Source organism: Desmodus rotundus, chromosome X (genome assembly GCF_022682495.2).
Source record: "Desmodus rotundus isolate HL8 chromosome X, HLdesRot8A.1, whole genome shotgun sequence".
Classification (NCBI taxonomy): Eukaryota; Metazoa; Chordata; class Mammalia; order Chiroptera; family Phyllostomidae; genus Desmodus; species Desmodus rotundus.
Window position 1 is genome coordinate 52,026,251 of NC_071400.1, and position 23,670 is coordinate 52,049,920.

General features: G+C 37.3%; 1 protein-coding gene and 1 pseudogene across 1 annotated transcript in view; both read left to right on the plus strand.

The window, feature by feature from the left end:
• Positions 1–10,927: 10,927 nt before the first annotated feature.
• Positions 10,928–13,158, plus strand: LOC112308257 (heat shock protein HSP 90-beta pseudogene; annotated as a pseudogene).
• Positions 13,159–16,407: 3,249 nt separating this feature from the next.
• The window catches only part of HTR2C (5-hydroxytryptamine receptor 2C), a 178,477-nt gene continuing 171,214 nt past the window's right edge, over positions 16,408–23,670 (plus strand). Inside the window, 2 exon segments of the mRNA XM_053917643.1 lie at positions 16,408–16,443; positions 23,312–23,624. Of these exon segments, the coding sequence (XP_053773618.1) occupies positions 16,408–16,443; positions 23,312–23,624 (349 nt within the window).

A 23,670-nucleotide genomic window follows, 5' to 3' on the forward strand; every position in this document is an offset into this window, starting at 1 on the left:
AAAAGAAAACAAGAAATGCCCAGGACAGACCCAGTCCCCTCCAGTTAATGTCCCCTGCCTTTCACTTTCAAAAGTATATCTGTTTGGAGAAGAAATAATAAAGTCACCCAACATATATAATTGCATATTCAGAACTGTTAGATTTCTTCAGAGCACACTATAAGGAAGCATCCAGTTTTATATCAGAAAGCTGTGTATTCTCAAACAAGGCAAAGAAAGATGCACTAAGTATGCTGCTAGTATTACATTATCCTGTGACATAGGTACTTGACTTAGTAAGTATTAATTATTCCAATTAAAGTTTCTTAGCTTGAGGCTTTTTTGCCTAATATAAAATAACTTTTTCTGGAAGAACAGATTCCAAAGAGTGAAAGGTTATGAAATTGCTTCTCATGGAAGTTTTTTCTAAAGAACATCAATTATCAAATTTGTGAACTGGATTAAATATAGACCCATCTGAATGCAAAGGGCTGGATTATTTGATCACTTATAATTTTTCAGCCCTAGGAGTGCTGTGAATTCATAATTGTAGAATAAGTTATGACTTGAAACTTGAAGATAGAAGGCTTGGATTTATTTAACTTCATAGAATAAATTTCTAAATGAGCTTTACATGCTTGCAGATCCTGTGTTTACTGGTACAAAAGCAGAGTTTAATTTCATTGATTACAATAAATGGATAAGTTAGTATGTTTCTATTAAAATCATAAGGAATTATCATTTGATTTAATCATAATCAAAAAAAGTTAACCTTCAGTATGACAGTTGTTTGATTTCTTAGAAAATTATTATAGTATGTTTGAAGTTAAGAGGAAAATTTCTACAATATTCAATTGTGCTAAGGATAACTTTTGAATTACAAATTCTCCCTAAAATGTTATAAATCTGTGGCACATTAACATAGTCTTCCCAGGACTAATCGGAGCATTTGTGATTAATTCACTTTTTTTTTTATTGTTATTCAATTACAGATGTATGCCTTTTCTCCCCATCCCTCCACCCCACCCCAGGTGAACCCACCTCCCTCCCCCACCTCCACCCTCCCCCTTGGTTTTGTCCATGTGTCCTCTATAGTAGTTCCTGTAATCCCCTCTTCCCACTGTCCCTGCCCCCTGCCGCCCCCCTCCCCCCGCTCTGGCTATTCTTAGATTGTCCTTAACTTCAATATCTCTGGTTATATTTTGTTAGGTTTTTTCTTCTATTGATTATGTTCCAGTTAAAGGTGAGATCATATGGTATTTGTCCGTCACCACCTGGCTTATTTCACTTAGCATAATGCTCTCCAGTTTCATCCATGCTGTTGCAAAGGGTATAAGCTCCTTATTTTTCTCTGCTGCCTAGAATTCCATTGTGTAAATATACCATAGTTTTTGGATCCACTCGTTTGCTGATGGGCACTTCGGCTGCTTCCAGTACTTAGCTATTGTAAATTGTGCTGCTATGAACATTGGGGTGCACAGGTTCTTTTGGATTGGTGTTTCAGTGTTCTTAGGGTATAATCCCAGCAGCAGAATTGCTGGGTCAAAGGGCAGTTCCATTTTTAGTTTTCTGAGGAAATTCCATATTGTTTTCCACAGTGGCCTCACCAGTCTGCATTCCCACCAACAGTGCACTAGGGTTCCCTTTTCTCCGCATCCTCTCCAATATTTGTTTGTGGATTTGTTTACGTTGGCCACTCTGACTGGTGTGAGATGATACCTCATTGTAGTTTTAATTTGCATCTCTCTGATGGCTAGTGATGCTGAGCATCTTTTCAGATGTCTCTGGACCCTCTGTATGTCTTCCTTGGAGAAGTGTCTGTTCAAGTCCTTTGCCCATTTTTTAATTGGGTTGTTTGTTTTCCTGGAGTGGAGTCGTGTGAGTTCTATATATATCTTGGAGATCAGGCCCTTGTGTGAGGTATCATTGGCAAATATGTTTTCCCATAATGTTGGTTCTCTTTGTAATTTGGTGCTGTTTTCTTTAGCCATGCAGAAGCTCTTTATTTTAATGAGGTCCCATTTGTTTATTCTTTCCTTTATGTCCCTTGCTTTAGGGGACATGTCTGTGAGGATGTTGCTGCGTGGAATGTCTGAGATTTTCCTGCCAATGTTTTCCTCAAGGACTTTTATGGTATTACGACTTATATTTAAGTCTTTTATCCATCTTGAATTTATTTTCGTGTATGGCGTAAGTTGATCGAGTTTCATTTTTTTGCACGTAGCTGTCCAGATCTCCCAGCACCATCTGTTGAAGAGGCAGTTTTTGCTCCATTTTATGCTCCTGCCTCCTTTGTCAAGTATTAATTGACCGTATAGACTTGAGTTTATTTCTGGGCTCTCCGTTCTGTTCCATTGGTCTATGTGCCTGTTTTTATGCCAGTACCAGGCTGTTTTGATTACCGTGGCCTTGTAATACAGTTTGATATCAGGTATTGTGATCCCTCCTGCTTTGTTCTTCTTTCTCAAAATTGCTGCAGCTATTCGGAGTCGTTTATGGTTCCATATGAATTTCTGCAATGTTTGTTCTATATCTGTGAAATATGTCATGGGTACTCTAATAGGGATTGCATTGAATCTATAAATTGCTTTGGGTAGTATGGCCATTTGATGATGTGAATTCTTCCAATCCATGAGCATGGAACATGCTTCCATTTGTTTGTGTCTTCCTTAATTTCTTTCTTCAGTGTTGTGTAGTTTTCTGAGTACAGGTCTTTCACCTCCTTGGTTAGGTTTATTCCTAGGTACTTTATTTTTCTTCTTGCTATATCAAATAGAATTTTTTTCCTGATTTCTGTTTCTGCAGTTTCATTGCTGGTGTACAGGAATGCCTTTGATTTCTGGGTATTGACTCTGTATCCAGCTGTTTTGCCAAATTCATTTATTAGGTCGAGTAGTTTTTTGGAGGAGTCGATAGGGTTTTCCATGTACACTATCATGTCGTCTGCAAGCAGTGACAGTTTCATTTCCTCCTTTCCAATTTAGATGCCTTTTATTGCTTTTTCTTGTCTGATTGCTGGGGCTAGGACTTCCAGCACTATGTTGAATAGGAGTGGTGAGAGAGGGCATCCTTGTCTTATTCCTCATCTTAGTGGGAAAGCTCTAAGTTTTTGTCCATTGAGTGTGATGTTGGCTGTAGGTCTCTCATATATGGCCTTTATTATGTTGAGGACTGCTCCCTTTATTCCCACTTTGCTGAGTGTTTTTATCAGAAATGGGTGCTGTATCTTATCGAACGCTTTTTCCGCATCTATTGATATGATCATGTGATTTTTGTCTTTGCTGTTGTTGATGTGATGTATTATGTTTATTGATTTGCGAATATTGTACCATCCTTGCTTGCCTGGGATGAATCCCACCTGGTCATGGTGTATGATCTTTTTAATGTATTGCTGAATGCGGTTTGCTAATATTTTGTTGAGGATTTTAGCGTCTATGTTCATCAGAGATATTGGCCTGAAGTTTTCTTTCTTCATTGTGTCTTTATCTGGTTTTGGGATTAGGATGATGCTGGCTTTATAAAAAGAGTGTGGGAGTCTTCCATCATTTTGGATTTTTTGAATAATCTATGAAGGATAGGGGTTAGCTCTTCCTTATATGCTAGTGCAATTCTCCTGTGAAATCATCTGGTCCAGGGCTTTTGTGTGTTGGGAGTTTTTTGATGACTGCTTCAATTTCCTTTGCTGTTTTTGGTCTGTTCAGGTTTTCTGCTTCTTCTTCATTCAGTTTTGGAAGATTATATTTTTCTAGAAATGTGTCCATTTCATCTAGGTTTTCAAATTTCTTAGCATACAGTTCTTCATAGTAATTTCTTCCAATCCTTTGTATTTCTGTGGTATCAGTTGTAATCTCTCCTCTTTCATTTCTAATTCTGTTTATTTGGTTCCTCTCTCTTTTCTTCTTGATGAGCCTACTTAAAGGCTTATCGATTTTGTTTATCTTTTCAAAGAACCAGCTCCTGGATTCATTGATCCTTAGGATTGTGCTTTTAGTCTCTAGGTCATTTAGTTCTGCTCTGATATTGATTATTTCCTTCCTTCTCCTTGCTCTGGGCTGTCTTTGTTGTTGTTCCTCGAGTTCTTGTAGGCGTAGGGTTAGGTTGTTTGTTTGAACTGTTTCTATCTTCTTAAGGTAGGCCTGTATTGCTATGAACTTCCCTCTCAGGACTGCCTTTGCTGTGTCGCATAGGTTTTGGGTTGTTGTGAGTTCGTTTTCATTTGTTTCCAGGAAGTTTTTGATTTCTTCCCTAATCTCGTTCTTGACCCATTCATTGTTTAATAGCATGCTATTCAGTCTCCATGATTTTGAGTGTTTTGGGTTTCTTCCTTTGGGGTAGGTTTCTAGTTTCAGTCCCTTGTGGTCAGAGAAAATGCTTGATATGATTTCAATTTTCTTGAATTTGTTGAGGCTTGCTTTGTGTCCTATCATGTGGTCTATCTTTGAAAAAGTTCCATGGACACTTGAAAAGAATGTGTATTTTGCTTCTTTGGGATGAAAAGCTCTGTATATATCAGTTATGTCGATTTCCTCTAGGGTTTTGTTAAGTGACACAATATCTTTGTTGATATTTTGTTTGGAAGACCTATCCATTTTTGATAGTGGGGTGTTAAAGTCCCCTACTAGAATTGTGTTGCTGTCAATATCTTTCTTGAAATCCTCCAAGATTTTCTTTATGTATTTGGGTGCTCCTATGTTGGGTGCATATATATTGACAATGTTTATGTCTTCTTGGTGGATTCTTCCTTTGAATATTATGAAGTGACCTTCTGGGTCTCTCTTTATGGCCCTTCTTTGGAAGTCTATTTTGTCTGATATGAGTATTGCTACCCGTGCTTTTTTTTCCTGTCCGTTTGCTTGGAAAATTTGTTTCCAGCCCTTCACTTTCAGTCGGTGTAAGTCTTTTGTCCTGAGATGGGTCTCCTGTAGGCAGCATATGTGTGGGTCATGTTTTCTTATCCATTCAGCTATTCTATGTCTTTTGATTGGAGCATTTAATCCATTTACGTTTAAGGTTATTATCCATAGGTAGTTATTCATTGCCATTATTTCCTACCTGTGTTCCTCTCTCTTTCTCTTTTCCTTTCTTTCCTTAAAGCAGTCCCTTTAGCATCTCTTGCAGAGCTGGTTTGGTGGAGCTGTATTGTTTTAGACTTCTTTTGTCTGGGAAACTCTTTATTTGGCCTTCTATCTTGATTGAGAGCCTTGCTGGGTAAAGTAGTCTTGTTTGCAGGCCTCTGGTTCTCAGTACTTGGAATATTTTTTGCCATTCTCTTCTGGCTTGGAGCGTTTCCATTGAGAAGTCAGTTGCTAACCTTATTGGGGCTGCCTTGTATGTTACTTCCTGTTTCTCCCTTGCTGCCTTTAAGATCCTCTCTTTGTCTTGGTAATTTGCCATTTTAATTATGATGTGTCTTGCAATGGGTCTCTTTGGGTTCCTCTTGCTTGGGACTCTCTGTGATTCCTGGATTTGGTGACTTTTTCTCTCCTCAGATTAGGGAAATTTTCCATCATTACTTTTTCAAACAGGTTTCCTATCCCTTGCTCTTCTTCTTCTCCTTCTGGTATTCCTATTATACGGATATTGTTACGTTTCATGTTGTCCTGCATTTCCCTTATTGCCTCTTCATTCTTTCTGAGCCTCTTTTCCTTTTCTTGCTCTTTCTGGGTGTTTTTTTCTACTTTGTCCTCCAGCTCGCTGATCCGATCCTCTGCTTCATCAAGTCTGCTTTTCATTCCTTCTACTGTCTTCTTCAATTCAGAAATTGTATTCTTCATTTCCTCTTGGCTCTTGTTGATATTTTCTATTTCCTTTTTCATGTTTATATAGTTTGCAGTGAGTTCATTGTAGTTTCCTTGTAGTTTCTGGTAGTTCTCTTTGAGCTCAGTGAGCTTCCTGATGACCATTGCTTTGAACTCAGTATCTGATAGTTGACTTGCCTCTTTTTCAGTTAGCATTCTTTCTGAGACTTCCTCCTTTCCTTTCATTTGGGAATTGTTTCTTTGTCTTCCAATTGTTTGTGAGACTCTTCTTGTTGGCCTCTGCTTCTTAAATTGCTCTATTCTGACTCCCTGGGTTTATGGTATGCACTTCTATGGTAGAATGCCAATGGGATTTGGTGGTGCTGTCTCCTTAATCTCCTGTGCTCACTGGTCTTGAGCTGACATTTATGGGTTTAACACGATCTAACTCTAGTCTTTTCAGCACTGCAGGTTTTGTTGTCTCACCTGTGCGAAAAAGAGAGAGGGGGGGAGAAAGAAAAAAAAAAGAAAAGAAGGGAAGGAGGGAACAAGGAAATAGAAAAGGAGGTAAGGAAGGGAGGAGGGAAGAAGGAATAAAGAAAGATCAGAGGCAAGACAAGAAGGAATTTTAACAAAAATTAAAACCTAGAAATAGATTTAAAAAAAGGCAGGAAGAAGACATAAAAATGGTAAAGGATGGGAGGAAGAAGGAATGAAAGAAAGAAAAAAAAAATCTTCTGCTGGCTTTAAACCGGTCAGGTTAGTTCTGCTGGTCGTCCTGTCTGTGCAACGGGAGGGGGTCGTTGGAAGTATTGGCTTCACTTTTCTCCCTTCCTGGGCCACACTCTTCACTGTAGTTCAGCCTGAAGTATCTCCTAGCCCTGCAGCTCCCCTCTGCTGGCTGTTCTGCCTTTGTCTTAGAGAGCTAGTAGGCCCTGCTGGGCTCTGTAAGCAGGTGTTAGGTAGGCGTTGTTGGTGTGGTCCCTGGCAGGCAATCAGGCAGTTGATCAGCCAATCCCGCAGCTTTGTTCTTGGGACGCACAAGCAGGGGCTCCAGCCGCTTTGGCTTGGGATGCGTGCGTGCGCAGCAGGGGGATCCAGCCACTTTCGGTTTGGGAAGCTTGTAAGCGGCTTGGAGCATGCAGCCAGCCGATCCAGCTGCCCTGGGCTTGAGATGCGCGCTCGCGTGCAGGTGGCGGATTCAGGTGCCTTGGGTTTAGGAAGCTCGCGAGGGGCTTTGTGCTTGGAAAACGCGCAGCCAGCCAGCCCTGCGCTTGGCGAGCGCGCAGCCGGCCTAGCCAGCGACCCTGTGCTGGGGAGTCAGATCCAGGAGCCCTGGGCTTGAGTCTCTCGGGTGGGCGGGGCCGCCCTGGGACTGAATCACGGGGCACTCGGTTCCGAGGTTTTGGGCCTGTGGGTGGAGCAGCTAGCCTCTGCTCCAGATGCTCTCGGAGGTTTCAGGTGTGGGCGCCCCTCCGGGGTTTCATGTATCGCCCCCGTTTGCTAATCTGCGTGTGCGCAACCGGGCCTCAGGTGAGCACCGGGGCTCTGGTGCTGCTTATCCCCTGCTCGCAGTCCAGGGGCGGAGGGGGGAGGGGCGCCAGGGGTCCCGGCTGCTGCCGAGAGTTTCTAACTAGCCCCTGAGTGTCTCTATTTTCTTCTTCTTTTTGAGAAATTCCTCCTTTTCAAGCCCCCCTGGTCCAATCAAGCACCTGGCTGCTCACAGCTCAGCCTGGCCCTCTCCCAAGACTCCTGCAGCGGCCCCTGCGCCTGGGCTGGCACTTCTGCCGCCCTTGTACCGCACGGGTCCCGGTCCCGGGGACCTTATTGTCCTTGAGCACTTTTCTTACCGTCAGATCTTTCAATGTCCTCTATCTTTGGTCTCTGATCTTCATATATGCTGGAAAACTGTTGGCTATTCGCTCTGCTCCTCAGATCAGCTAGGTATTTCCCTTGCGTTGAGGGGAAGTGGACTCCGCTCCCACCTATGTTGCAGCCATCTTTTTCTGAATTACCGATTAATTCACTTTTGATTGAGACAAATGGCTATAGTAACCAGAGGGATGATTTTTGAGTCTGTAATTTCTAAACAGTGAAAGTGACAAAATTAAACCTCTACATATATTATTATTTATTCAATTATTAAATTCCGTATTATAAAAAGTCAGACAAGAATTATCTCAGTTGACTGTTTATTCTATGATTTTTACAACATTCAGTATCAGATTTATTCTCTTCAGGATTAGAGAAAATAATTTGTGGCATCACTATGAGGAGCTCATAGTATTTTCAGAAATCAAATGTAAACTATGTCTTTTTGTGGGTTAATCTATACCCCCTAAATTTTGTTGAAAGCTGAATGGATTAAGCAGAGAAAAAAACTCAGACACAGACAAGGGTGGTGATCACCAAAGGGAAAGTGGAGTAGAGGAAAGAGGAGAGGGTAAAGGGGGGATAAATGGTGATGGAACGAGACTTGACTTGGGGTGGTGAACACGCAATACAATATACAGATGATGTGTCGTATTACAGAAGGGTACAAACATCAGGTAGAAATGCTGGCATTTTCTTCTTAGTCTCATCAATGTCATGTTTGACCAGGTCTGGGAAAGAAAGAATAAGAAATTCTTTGAGTACAGAAAATGTGATTGAAACATGACCAACCTTCCTTCAGTGTCAAAAGGTAGAAAAGGTAATGGTAAAAATGAATTATAAATGGTTAGTTTTAAAAGATACAAGAAATTGCCTGGGTTTTCAATAAAGTTATAGACTTCTGTCATCTCCAAGCACAATTTGGACAAAACCACAGCTCCTACTTCATTCGTAAATAAGATATTTTGTCTTCACACCTTAAATCTCTTTAAGTCTCTCCTTTTTCTTGTTTTAATCAATCAATTACATCATACCCAGCATTTGGCTAAGAAATGTGGTTGTTATGTGGGAAGTATGTATGTCCCCTTCACTCAAACATTTGTCTTTAGTGCATGTTTATTACACATCTGCTTCTGGGGCATTAAAAAAAACCCTTTAAATGTTTCCCTTTTCCTCCCCAACCACCTCCCCTCATCTGCCAAGTCCTCTTCTCTCCCCCTTTATCCAACTATATTTTAGACTCATTCTATATTATTTTATTGAAATGGTGCTAAGTCACCAACCATCTCCTTTTAGACAAATCACATAGTATGAGCTCTATTCCTTCCCAAAACACTCTCCTTTTCCCTATTCTTTCCATTTTATTTACTGCCTTCCTCCTTATTTTTTTTCTTTCTCTGATTTAGTATTTACTCTCTATTTGTTTAACAGTTGATTCTTAAAGCTAATCCCCAACTATGACTTTATGGGAGCCCAAATTACGTTTTTTCCCTTATTGCTATTGTTTATGTTTTTTGCCTTTTTCTCTCAATGGATAACAATATATATGCTCTTTCATAATCTAAATTTAACATGTGTAAAACTAATATGAAATGCAAAACTGATTTCCCTTTCTCATTCTTATAGTTTCAAAAAGTGAATTTGGTAGAAAATATTTTATAGACTACGAAGATGGCCACAAATTTCTCACCACTTGGTTGGCAAATTGACATAGAAAACTAGGTATCCTTTAGAGAGTGTATAGCACTGGTCTTCCAAGTGAATCATCACATTATCATCCAAAAGGTGTAGCATACTTAAACTCATTCCCATGCAAAACCTTTAAAAGAACACTATAAGAAGTCAAAATAGATTGTTTTTGTTTTTGTTTTGTTTTAGGTCCAGTTGTCGATAGTTGTGGGTTTGTTGTCATTTTACTGTGCATGTTTTTTATCTTTTTTTTTCTTAGATAAGTCCTTTTAAAAATAACAAAAACAAGCTAAGCAAACAACTAGAAGAGGAACAGAGTCATAGAGATGGAGATTGCATGGAGGGTTGCAAGTGGGGAGAGGGTGGAGGGAGAATGAGGGAAAATGTACAGGGAATAAGAAGCATAAATGGTAGGTACAAAATGGACCCAGAAAGGTTAAGAATAGTATAGGAAGTGGAGAAGCCAAATACCTTATATATAAAACCCATGGACATAAACTAAGGGGGAGGAATGCTGATGGGAGGTGGGGTGCAGGATGAAGGGGTATAAAGGGGAGAAAAAAATGGGACAACTGTAATATCATAATCAATAAAATATACTTTAAAAAAGAAGTCAAAATAGCAAATATGTACTAAAGAAACCTTAGATTCCATCATAATAATTTTTAAATTTAGAGATAAATAGGAATCACTCCAATTACATGTGAAATGAAGAAATCCCAAACCTAGCCTGAGGACTTGTTAGAAGAGTCCAAAACAGCTTTTGCTCTTTTTAAGCCATGCCAACCTTTCTTCACCAAGGCGTTTTCCTTGTTTTCAACTCTAAGATGATTATTGATAATAACATTTAAGTATTTCTGTAAGTGATACTGATTCTGATAGTTTGAAATTTATTTCTGAAGACACACTGGAGATCTTACTTTGGTTCAATTGTTTTCAAACGTTCACACTATATTTGATGATATATGCTTTACGACACATGACACATATTGACATATAAGCATAGATTCATAAGCATCGATTAAATATAATACTCAGCGTGTGAGTTTTGCTTAGTTAAAATTTCATATTAATTGAGGTTATTCTGCAATATTTTGGGTAACATTGTACTATTGAGAACTGTATGAAAACTAATATTTGTTCCATTTTTTGATTTAGCAAATGTAATTATTGTTATTGATGCCTGAAGATCTTACAGTGCTTTAGAGAGACCATGGAAAGGTTTGTGATTTATGCTGCAGTAGGAAATGAGATTGGTTTAAATGTGTACTTATTCTAAATTTATTTTAGTGTTGCTTTAGTTTGTGATTTTTTCTTCATTCCTATGACAGCTGATTGATGTCAGGTTAATCAATGTTTTTTTGTACACAGTACACAGAATTATTTTATATATTTTTGTATATATACACATTTAAATAGGTGCATATATTCTTACAACATTTTTATATTGTTACATGATCATAGTTTCTATGAGAAACATATAAATTCTCCTTCAAAATTAATTATTCTATTATCCCCAAAGCGATTTTTTCCTTTATTTTATTAAAACACAATTCTTGTCTCTTGAGTCAACCCTGCCCACGCAGTTTGTGGTGTGTGAGCCAAAAATAGTCCTTGCTCTCTGGTACTTGTATCTCTTCACTTTCAAGATGCCTGAGGAAGTACACCATGGAGAGGAGGACGTAGAGACTTTTTGCTTTCCAGGCAGAAATTGCCCAACTCATGTGTCTCATCATCCATACCTTCTATTCTAACAAGGAAATTTTCCTTAGAGAGTTGATCAGTAATGCTTCTGGTGCCTTGAACAAGATATGCCATGAGAGCCTGACTGACCCTTCCAAGTTGGACAGTGAAAAGAACTGAAAATTAACATCATCCTTAATCCCTAGGAACACACTTTGACTCTGGCAGACACAGGCATTGGCATGACCAAAGCTGATCTCATAAATAATCTGGGAACCATTGCCAAGGCTGGTACAAAAGCATTTATGGAGGCTTTTCAGGCTGCTGCAGACATCTCCATGATTGGGCAATTTGGTGTTGGTTTTTATTCTGCCTACCTGGTGGCAGAAAAAGTAGTAGTGATCACAAAGCACAGTGATGATGAGCAGTAAACCTGGGAGTCTTCTGCTGGGGGTTCCTTCACTGTGAGAGCTGACCATGGTGAGCCCATGGTCATTGGCTAGGGCACCAAAGTGATCCTTCACCTTAAAGAAGACCAAACAGAGTACTTAGAGGAGAGGCAGGCCAAAGAAGTGGTGAAGAAGCATTCACAGTTCATAGGTTATCCCATCCCCCTTTATTTGGGGAAGGAACTAGAGAAAGAAATCAGTGATGATGAAGCAGAGGAAGAGAAGGGGGAGAAGAGGAAGAAAAAGATGAGGAGAAATCCAAGACTGAAGATGTGTGCTCAGATGAGGAGGATGATAGTGTTATGGATAAGAAAAAGAAAACACAGAAGATTAAGGAGAAATATATTGATCATAAAGAACTGAACAAGACCAAGCCCATTGGGACCAGAAACCCTGATGACATCACCCAGGAGGAGTATGGAGAGTTCTATGAGACCCTTACCAATGACTGGGAAAACCACTTGGCAGTCAAACCCTTCTCTATAGCAGGTCAGTTGGAATTCAGAGCATTGCTATTCATTCACCATCAGGCTCCTTTTGACCTGTTGTCAAAAGGAGCCCGATGAAAACAACAAGAACAGCATCAAACTGTATATCCGCCATGTGTTCATCATGGACAGCTGTGATGAATTGATACCAGAGTACCTCAGCTTCATCCGCGGTGTGGTAGACTCTGAGGACCTGACCCTGAACATTTCCTAAGAGATGCTCCAACAGGGTAAAATCTTGAAGGTCATCCGTAAAAACATTGTTAAGAAGTGCCTTGAGCTCTTCTCTGAGCTGACGGAAGACAAGGAGAACTACAAGAAATTGCATGAGGCATTCTCTAAAATCCTAGAGCTTGGAATCCATGAGGACTCCACCAATCGGCGACACCTTTCTGAGCTTCTGTGTTATCACACCTCCCAGTTTGGGGATGAAATGGCTTCTTTTTCGGAATATGTCTCTCGCATGAAGGAGACCCAAAAGTCCATCTATTACATCACTGGTGAGAGCGAAGAGCAAGTTGCCAACTCTGCTTTTGTGGATCGAGTACGGAAGTGGGCCTTTGAGGTAGTATGTATGATGGAACCTATCGATGAATACTGTGTACAGCAGCTCAAGAAGTTTGATGGGAAGAGCTTGGTCTCAGTTACCAAGGAGGGCCTGGAGCTACCTGAGGATGAAGAAGAGAGGAAAATGGAAGAGAGCAAGGCCAAGTTTGAGAATCTCTGCAAACTCATGAAAGAGATCTTGGATAAGAAGGTTGAGAAGGTGACGATCTCCAATAGGCTCCTGTCTTCACCCTGCTGTATTGTGACTAGCACGTATGGCTGGACAGCTAATATGGAGCCTATCATGAAAGCCAAGGCACTTCGTGATAACTCTACAATGGGCTACATGATGGCCAAAAAGCACCCAGAGATCAACCCTGACCACCCCATTGTGGAGACTCAACAGCAGAAGGCAGAGACAGACAAGAATGACAAGGCTGTCAAGGACCTTGTGGTGTTGCTGGTTGAAACTGCGCTGCTGTCTCCTGGCTTCTCACTTGAGGATCCCCAGACCCACTCCAGCAGCATCTATCACATGATCAAGCTAGGTCTAGGGATTGATGAAGATGAAGTGACAACAGAAGAACCCAGTGCTGCTGTTCCTGATGAGATCCCCCTCCTTGAGGGTGATGAGGATGCCTCTCGCCTGGAAGAAGTAGATTAGGAGTTTCTACCTGCAGACCTTGTGTCCTCTGTGTAGTGTCTTCCTGGCTTCCCCAGCAGCCCTGAGTGACCCTAGCCCACCTGGTTTCCTCTGCTGTTTAGTGGGGCTTTTCTCCTGTCTGTTTCCTAAGGCAGGTTAGGATGCCCTCAAGTCTTCCCTTCTCATTTGCCATTGGGTTTGGATGTTGTTGTGTATTTTTATTTTGTTCTGAAATTAGAGTACACAAAATTAAAAAAAAAACACAATTCTACCCAAACTTGAATACTTAAATTCATAGGTATTCTTTTTATGTTCACACAACCATGAGAATTCCATTATGAGAAATTGGTGGAGTTGGAGAGGCACGCACATCAGAGCATTTAATTAGTTATCTAGTTATATATATTTTTTTCTGTTACTAATTTATCTTATCCAAAGTTTTAAGAGGTTTTATACTCCCTTTTTTACAGAATTACAGAACATTTCTCATTGTAAAATTTCATTACAAAGATCTGGTCTTTTGGTGAAACATGTAATGTAATATTACTTAGTTATATAATTTATATAATTTATGCCTGTCTAGCATATCATATCTCTAAACTTATCACCAGTCCTGGGCATTTTTCTATCAGGTTTAGTTAACTTTAAAAGGATGCAGATTTTAACAGAAAAGAAAATATTATTTTGCTTTCAAGGCATTTTAGTTAATATATTGGAGATGTATACATGTAATGCAGTACTTTTATGACTATTACTTGGCTTTTCTCAATTAATGAAATTGGACCTTTGAAAATAAATATTTGTTGTCTAATTTCTGTTTATATTTCTCATGAAAACATACATGAAAAAATGATGACACAATTGACAAAATTTTAAAAATTAATTTATCTATTTTTATTCAGTTACAATTGTCTGCATTTTCTCCCCATCCCTCCACCCCACCCCAGCCAGTCCCACTTCCCTCCCCCACCTCTACCCTCCCCCTTGATTTTGTCCTTGTGTCCTTTATAGTAGCTCCTATAGACCCCTCTCCCCACTATCCCCTCCCCACTCCCCTGTGGCTATTGTTACAATGTTCTTAATTTCAATGTCTCTGGTTATATTTTGATGACTAAATTTTAATGGAATGTATTATTTTGAGTAACAATGATGGGATTCTACCATGGCAGAAATTATGGATAATACAATGTTTATGACATGATTATCATATTGAACAAGGGCAAAAAACAATTTCAATTGATTTGTTATAATCTATTGGAGTGAAGCATACTTTGAAACTTTTAAATATTCTTTGGATACTTAATAAATAAAGTTGAAAACAACTTTTATATTTTATTATTAAAAATGAAAGTATTTGGATATTGACTGAAGGCTACAAAGAGAAATAAGACCATTTTGTTTCCCTTTACCATTTTTTTCTGTCACTTATTTCCAGTCATCCTAGAAAAGAAGAATTTGTGTGTTGTCTGGTAGAATTTTATGGTTAGAAATGGTCTGGCTATCTCTCTAATGTCACTCTATCTCTCCCTCAGTATATTTAGGGTTTCTGGAAACCAGAGCCCATGTTTTATGTATTACTATAGTTAAGGGGATGATTTTGAGATAGATTTTTTTGTAGACAGAACTGATAGAAATTACAAGAGAAAGTTGAGAAATAAGAAGAGAGAATAAATTAAATTTGTAGCTTGTGTGACTAGAATAATATTGCCATTAAATGAGATGGAAAATATAGGGAGTTCATATTTTTCTAGTAAAATTTTATTTCCAAATTTTTAAAAGGAACTAGAAAACGTTTTAAAAGATTACCAACAGTTGTTTATTGTAGTTCTTGAAAATTTCCAAATTAGACACAATCGTTATTTCATGTTATTCCTTGTTCTCAAGCTATTATATTCTCTCTCAACACACACACACACACACACACACACACACACTTTTTTCATTGACAATATCACCATCCTGACTTTTGTAATAGCTTGTGATCTCAGAAACACGTACAGTTGGATGTTTGGTGTGAGAGGAGAGTACAATCAAAATCCTAAAATAGAAAAACAAGATGGATAACAGAGAGGTTTATCCATTCTATTCCCAGTTAGGAACCACTAAACAGAAAAACCAAAGTGTCTCTATGTTCATCACTAGAACTCACTACTGAGTATTTTTTCAATATCAGTATAAAGGATGAGAGTGACATGTTTCACCCTGTAAGATGTTATTTTCACAAGGAGTGCTGCAGAGATCTCAGCAAATCTGCATCCGGTGTACCCTGGCCAACATTTTAGCATACTGAATATAGTGCATGCTAAGTGGTAAATAATCTGCTATGTAAATATTTGGTGGGACTTTGCAATGAAAAAATGACTTCTTGAAAAATAGCCTACATAAATCAAAGATATTCACTCTAAAATTCTTTAATAAGTTTTTTGGAGACTTGTCATGTTTCTTCCCTAGTACCTTTGAAGATACATTGTCACCTCTTAATAAAACAAACTAAAAATTTTTGTTTCAGTCATCTAGTGCAAGTAACTTTTTGTTTGCAATTTTCAGCATTTATTCCATGTGTCCCAACTGTAACATACTATCTGTTGGATACTAATTAGTTGATACATGAGGGTTTTTGCTATATTTAATATAGTAAACATAACAAATTCATTTATTTTCGCATAAACCTGTTTCTGCCCTCTGGAAACAGGTTTAATTGTTGATTAAAACAAAAGTATAAATAAAGCTATCTATGTAAATGCAGATGGCTTCACTTTCAAGAAAAATGTTTGAAATGTTGTACAAAATATGTTCAGTTTACAAAAATGCTTAAAACTTGTTTTAGTTTTCCATATTCCTATAAGATGAAAACCTTTTACTTTTTAGTGCTACTGAATTATTAGAGCACAAACTTTACCCTAATGGTTTGCAAGTTAAAGAAACACATAATCTTAATTTCTTCCTCAAAACACTGATTTGAAGCTCTCTGTCCTCCAACAGGGGGAGATTAAGTAGAAGCCCCATATAAATAAAGTGTATACAATAAATTTTAGAAAAACTATGATGGTTGTATATTGGTAAATAATGAAAAATTTATTCTCTTTGATTTTTGTCACTTATTTTATGTAATGTTCTTACCTGTTTGCTAAATTTAGTATTGGTTGTTTGTTATCACTTAATAAGTATATTTAGTTTATTTAATTGGTTGTTATATATTATAACTAAACCATAACTAAATTTCTTTTTCTTTTTTCTCACCAGAAAGAATGGCATTATGAATCCAATCTAAATTTCCATTTTTCAATTTTAAATTTTGGTTTCTTAAACCTGAAGCAATCATGGTGAACCTGAGGAAAGCAGTGCACTCATTCTTGTAAGGATGCTATTATTTATTGTTATTATTTATTATTTTCTAAAAGATAACTTTATGGTAGCTTACTAAAAATGTTAACAAGGCTTTTATATGCTCATTCAGCTATATTTTCCTCAATCTACACAAATGACTTTTGTTCCAATAGACTAATATTTTGTCTGTTTCCTATTCAAAGACAATAAATGGACCATCTATAAAGGACAAATGGAAAGAGCTGGGTGGAAGGTGGGATGGCTGGGGTAGGGGGAGTGGTGTGCAAAAAAGGGAGACAATTGTACTTGAACAACAATAAATAAATAAATAAAGTGAAGAAAAAACAACAAATAGGAAAAAACAGTCATTTGAACTCTGATTAAGCACAACCATTTGTGTATTCAAACAAGTAATATGGTAACGATACCTGTCATTAAAAAATAATCCCAATGCCAATGATTGCCTTTCCATGGTTAAAACACAGAAATGAGAAGATTCATTCCTTTTTCTTCCTGCATGAACTTAACAGCCAAGAAAATAAAACATCTTTATGTTTCTGGTTTTATAAAGAATATTTGAGGTTGAAAAAGAATGTATTGGAAGTCAAGTAGTAGGGGTTGGGGGATGTAGCTAGAAAGATGAAAACAATGCCATCTTTGGAAGTCTTGATACAATGACCCAGTGGTTAAAATAAATACATTGTAAACATAAAGGGGATAAGTAAATAACTGGATCGAAGTACTGAGCAATTCTAAACATGATCTAATCCAGGTGTATCTTCTTTTTAACTTGGTAAAATGTGAGGTTGGTTTCTTCTAAACTTATTCTTTAAGGAATGGGATATTGCAAAAAGATCCAGGACTCTGTACACTCTGACCCACACAGTGGAGAAGCCTTGAATTGCCTTGCTTCTGCACAATCTCCTCTATAATTCATGCAAAAGAGCTCACTCAAAAAAAAAAAGTTTACAGAGTAGTGTAGGTGTAAAGTACATCAACATCACATCCTCTCCAGTATGCACCATTGTAGACCATCTTGGATGTCATTGTACATTATAGTAATGGTAGTCTCGTGGATGTGTGATTCCAAGAGAACTAGAGCAGACAGGAAAAGGAAAGGGTAGACAGTGATAAAGAAAAGAGTCAGGTATAAGAAAATGAAATGACAAATATTCCATGTGCCTGTGCCAACTCAGTATTTGGCAATTGGTCTATATACCAAAATGCAGGACTACTTTAAAAAGTACCAAATTATTTTGGTATGAAATTAAGGAATTCATATAAACTTTTGTCCATCTATTAAGAAAAACAGGGACCTTCATTTCTTCTAATAATGCTCATTGTCACAGGCCAGGGAAAAACTCAGTAGATTTAAAGTGTACTCAGACTCTTAAATTAAATTTACATTTTGTTTATCTGCTAAGAATGTAACATTATATTTTCATTAAAAATTTTATAGCAATGGATAAATCACTTGCACTGTTCTAAAAGAACTTGAGTTTTTTTGCATATATTTTGTGGGACTTCTGCAGGCTTAATAACAATTCATATCAGCTTTAGGAGCAAGACCTAAATTACTTATTTTTGTAAAAGGACTATATGTATTTTACTAAGCATGTAAATATTAGAAACTACATTTAATTATAATATAGCCAAGTTTTTATTATAAAACTCAAAAATAAAGCTCATAATATCAATATTTTGCCCATAAATAGTACTCAATAGCAATTTATTAAGTTGAAATGAATTGAAACCAGGGAACTAAAGTAAATACTCTTTCAGGATCTTTCCCAGCACAATTATTTTATTTTATAATTCACAATATGTGTATTTAGATTTTACAAACTTGTTCAGTAGTTCAGTATTTGTCTTAAAAGCTCTTTAATAATATTTATGGATATCTGACCAATAGAGGTATACTTAAAGTAGTTTTCTACCCTAAAGTTCTAAGATATTGAAATTTGAAAATTCATAATTGGACATAGTTTTTATGTGTTTTGTTATGTGCAATTTTATTCTCTATTCCTCTAATATTTTAGACAAATATGAAAAGATTTAGATTATAGTTTCCACTATTTCCTTTTAAAATGTGAAGTTGTACTGCATATTCTGTTAGGACCTTATTCTATAGGCTTAAGGATAAATATATTATTTGCGAGTTTGCAAATGACAATTGAAGGTGAAGTATATTACTGTGAGCATAAACTCTTCAAGGACTATTTGAGATGATCACCATGTAATTTAAACCAGAAAAAAATGTAATGCCAGAAACACATTATTATTATTGTGGTTGTTGTTGTTGTTGTTTATTTAGGGGAGAAAAGACCCAAGATTTAAAATTATTATCTGAGCTTAGTTATTCATAAATAGGTAAGTCTTAAAATAAAATCAGGACGTAAATTCTTGGCAAATTTTAAAATACATGAATTGTGGTATAGTTACCATAAAATACTTGTTTACCTTTGAAGGCAGAAAGGAGGTAAGCTCCAACATTTACTGAAGACTTATTATGATAAACACAATTTTCAAGACTTCACACATCATTTATTTTTCACAATAATCACATGATAGAAATCATCCTCATTAGACAGATAAGGAAATTAATGTTTTGAGAGGTTAAGTGATAGGTCAAACAAATTATTGAGGTCATGTAGCTTGGACACTGGCCACATGCCAAATGCTACAGATACAAAATAATCAAAGCTGAGAGGAAATAACTTGCTTATATTTAGTTGGTCCCTTATTCAATAATTTCTATTCATATCAATCACATATTCATTATGATATAGATTATCTAAATCATATATTATTTTTTTAATTCTTGACATATTTATTGATTATGCTATTACAGTTATCGCATTTCCCCCCCTTCACTCAACTCCATCCTGCCCACCCGCTCCCTCCCACATTCCCCCACTATAGTTCATGTCCATGGGTCATGCTTATAAGTTCTTTGGCTTCAACATTTCCTACACTATTCTTACCCTCCCCCTGTATATTTTCCACCTATCATTTATGCTACTTATTCTCTGTACCTTTCCACCCCTCCCCCTCACCCACTCCCCTGTTGATAACCCTCCATGTGATGTCCATTTCTGTGGTTCTGTTCCTGTTCTGGTTGTTTGCTTAGTTTGCTTTTGTTTTTGTTTTAGGTGTGGTTGTTAATAAGTGTGAGTATGCTGTCATTTTTACTGTTCATATTTTTTTATCTTCTTTTTCTTAGATAAGTCCCTTTAACATTTCATATAATAAAGGCTTGGTGATGATGAACTCCTTTAACTTGACCTTATCTGAGAAGCACTTTATCTGCCCTTCCATTCTAAATGATAGCTTTGCTGGAGAGAGCAATCTTGGATGTAGGTCCTTGCCTTTCATGACTTGGAATACTTCTTGCCATCCCCTTCTTGCCTGAAAGGTCTCTGTTGAGAAATCAGCTGACAGACTTATGGGAACTCCTTTGTAGGTAACTGTGTCCTTTTCTCTTGCTGCTTCTAAGATTCTCTCCTTCTCTTTAATCTTGGGGAATATAATTATGATGTGCCTTGGTGTGTTCCTCCTTGGGTCCAGCTTCTTTGGGACTCTCTGAGCTTCCTGGACTTCCTGGAAGTCTAGTTCCTTGGCCAGATTAGGAAAGTTCTCCTTCATTATTTGTTCAAATAAGTTTTCAATTTTTTGCTCTTCCTCCTCTCCTTCTGATACCCCTATAATTCGGATGTTGGGATATTTCAAGATGTCCTGGAGGTTCCTAAGCCTCTCCTCATTTTTTTGAATTCTTGTTTCTTCATTCTTTTCTGGTTGGATGTTTCCTTCTTCCTTCTCGTCCACACTGTTGATTTGAGTCCCAGTTTCCTTCGCATCACTAGTGGTTCCCTGTACATTTTCCTTTGTTTCTCTTAGCATAGGCTTCATTTTTTCATCTGGTTTTCGACCAAATTCAACCAATTCTGTGAGCGTCTTGATTAGAAGTGTTTTGAACTGTGCATCCGATAGGTTGGCTATCTCTTCCTCACTTAGTTGTATTTTTTCTGGAGCTTTGAAGTGTTCTGTCATTTGGGCCTTTTTTTTTTTTTTTTTGTCTTGGCGTGTCTGTTACTTAAAGGGGCAGAGCCTTAGGCATTCACCTGGGCGGGGTAATGCTGGTTGCTGTGCAGTGACGCTATATGTGGGGGAGGGGCTGAGAGGGAGCAATGGCGCCCGCTCCACTCTCCACCAGATCTCAGTCACTGCTTCCGCTACCCACAATCAAATTGGGCCCCTCTGGTGCTGGTTCACAAGTGGGTGGGCTTGTGCACATTCTAGGCCTCTGTGGGTCTCTCCAATGACCTCTCCTGTGAGGCTGGGAGTCTCTCCTACTTCCGCTCCAACCCCTGCGGGCTCTTTCAATCAGAGGTTTGAGGCTTTATTTCCCAACGCTGGAGCCCTGGGTTACGTGGTCTGCTTAGCTCCAGGCCGTTCTTCCCAGTTTATCGGTGTGTGAGTGTGGGGCCGCAGGGTCTGCTAGTGGTCAGACTGCCTGCCCTGTTTGTCCCACACTCCGCCAGTCTCGGTCCTGCTACGGCCACGGGAGTCCTCTCAGCCCCGGTGCCCGTCTCCACCCCTCCTACAGGTCTGGATGTATGTTTCTTTTTATCTACTTGGTGTCGGACTTCCTTGCTGTTCGATTTTCTGTCAGTTCTGGTTGTGCGAGGAGGCGCAGTGTGTCTACCTACACCGCCATCTTGGTTCTCCTAAATCATATATTATTTTACCTTACTTTTTTAATATCCCAGGAAAATAATACAACCTACCATTGAAAGTATTTACTGATTACTTCTCATTATTTGATAAAAATTACTATGTATGTCTCCTCGCTCCATGTTGCTTACAATATGTTAGCTTTGACTAATGAGAAAGTAATTTTAAGCTAGATGTCTAATGTATTAATTTTCTATCCTTCATAATGATAAAGTAAAATGATAAAGTAAAAACAATATCATGATTTCTTCATTATCTTAAAATGCATTGTATATTAACAAAATATTAAGAGAAGTAATTTTAATATGCTATTAAATTAATATAATATTTTAAGTTTAAATAATGCCAATAATTTTTCAGTCAGAGTGTTATAGTTTGGATTCAGAAGGTATGATGCAGTACATGTGTGTATGTATAATAGTATAGATATGATTATTATAATCACAATTACCTAATTTTACTACAGTAAGTCTCTCTGATGATTGATAATAAGGAATGAGTCAATCAAACCACACATGTAATTTCCCTGTAAAGAGTTAATATTTTAAGTTCAAAGACCAAGTGAATGAGATGATAAAATAAAGTCATTTAGGTAAAGAATTCATAGACTCTGGATGTTGTAATGTCTTATGTTCCGTCTCCCCAATTCCAGAAAGAATATTACTTCAACTTTTTGCATAAAAAATTGTTCAACACATATTGTGCCTATACAGGAAATTTTCTCCCCTATAAATAATAACCACTACATATAGTCTAGTCACTGCTTAATATTAATTAAATAACTATTACTGAACATATCATAGAATACACATAAGACATTCATGCAGATAATAATCCTTGATTTTAAGAAGGAAATTTTGACTATGCTTGTCTTTCTTGTCTATTTTATTAAAATAAATGTTAATTTTATTAGACATGTTAAAAATTTACACTTTGAAAAAACACTTAATTTATACAACTTGAATAAATCTCATATCACCATCAGGAGAAGTTAATTTGGAATGTGCAAACCATAACCACATTCATATCTCTTGCATTAATCTGCAACCTGACCTGAAATTCCTACTAGTAGAATCTACCAAAGTACCATCATGAGAAATGTACCTTCTAAATGACTCCCAGCATAGGAAAGCAGCAAACCCATAGGATTTAATTATCACCACAAATCATTTTCTAGCCTAGAACAGGGTCCAGAAAATATAAGACAGAAATGGGGAGAGTGTCAGGTAATAGGAAAGATTCTAGCACAGATATTAAGAAACTATGAAATGTAGACAACTGTAATTGAACAACAATAAAAAAATGTAAAAGAAAAGAAATTATGAACTAGCATTAAGTCACTCTGGACTGTGAGAAAGTAAAAAGTTATTTTAAAATGATGAATATGTGCCATTGCCAAAACCCACTGTGTCTCTTTCAAAATCTTGCTTGAAGTTGATCTGATGACAACATAGTTCTTCTCAGTTTGGGATTTTAAAAGGCAATTTCTAATTTTCTCTCATGGTACTGTATACTTAAAAGTAAATATTTTCATTCTGTTTTCAGCTGTCTTAAATGATATCTAGAAAAAGTGAATGTTTTTAAAATATAAAGAATAGACCACTACAGCCAATGGAGCAATATACCGTGGTTTCAGAATACTTGCATAGAATAAAAGTTTAAAATACAGGCTCTGAAATTAGTGAAACCTGAGTATGGACTCCTCTTCCACTTACTGGTTATATTGCCTTAAGAAAGTTACTTAACCTCTCTGAACCTATCTCCTCATCTACATAACGGATATAAATCAGCACTGACCTCATGAGGCTGTTGTATGAAATCAAATGAGATTATAGATATATATTTTGGTAAGCTAAGTGCCTGACTCATAATAAGCACACAATACGAAGTATTCTTTGGATAGAAAATATTCTGAGGTTTATTATGAGTAGAAATGATGATGGTGATGATGAAGGAAATTGTTTTGTATATATAATTTACTGTATTTAAGCAATACACAGGGTGGAGCAAAAGTAGGTTTATAGTTGATGTGGAAAATAATACAATAATTAATAAATAATAATACAAGAATAAGCTTTGTGTTTCATGTACTCACAACTATAAACCTACTTTTGACCCACCATGTATAATATGTATCTGATTTTTGTTTTTCTTATTTTCAATGTGCACTTAATTGGCCTATTGGTTTGGCAATGTGATATTTCTGTGAGCCCAGTTGCAACCATAGTAACTGACATTTTCAATACCTCCAATGGTGGACGCTTCAAATTCCCAGACGGGGTACAAAACTGGCCAGCACTTCCAATCGTCATAATAATAATCCTGACAATAGGTGGCAACATTCTTGTTATCATGGCAATAAGCTTGGAAAAGAAACTGCACAATGCCACCAATTACTTCTTAATGTCCCTAGCCATCGCAGATATGCTAGTGGGACTACTTGTCATGCCACTGTCTCTGCTTGCAATCCTTTATGGTAAGTACAATTTTATTCATTTTTCAATATTAGATTATACCATGAA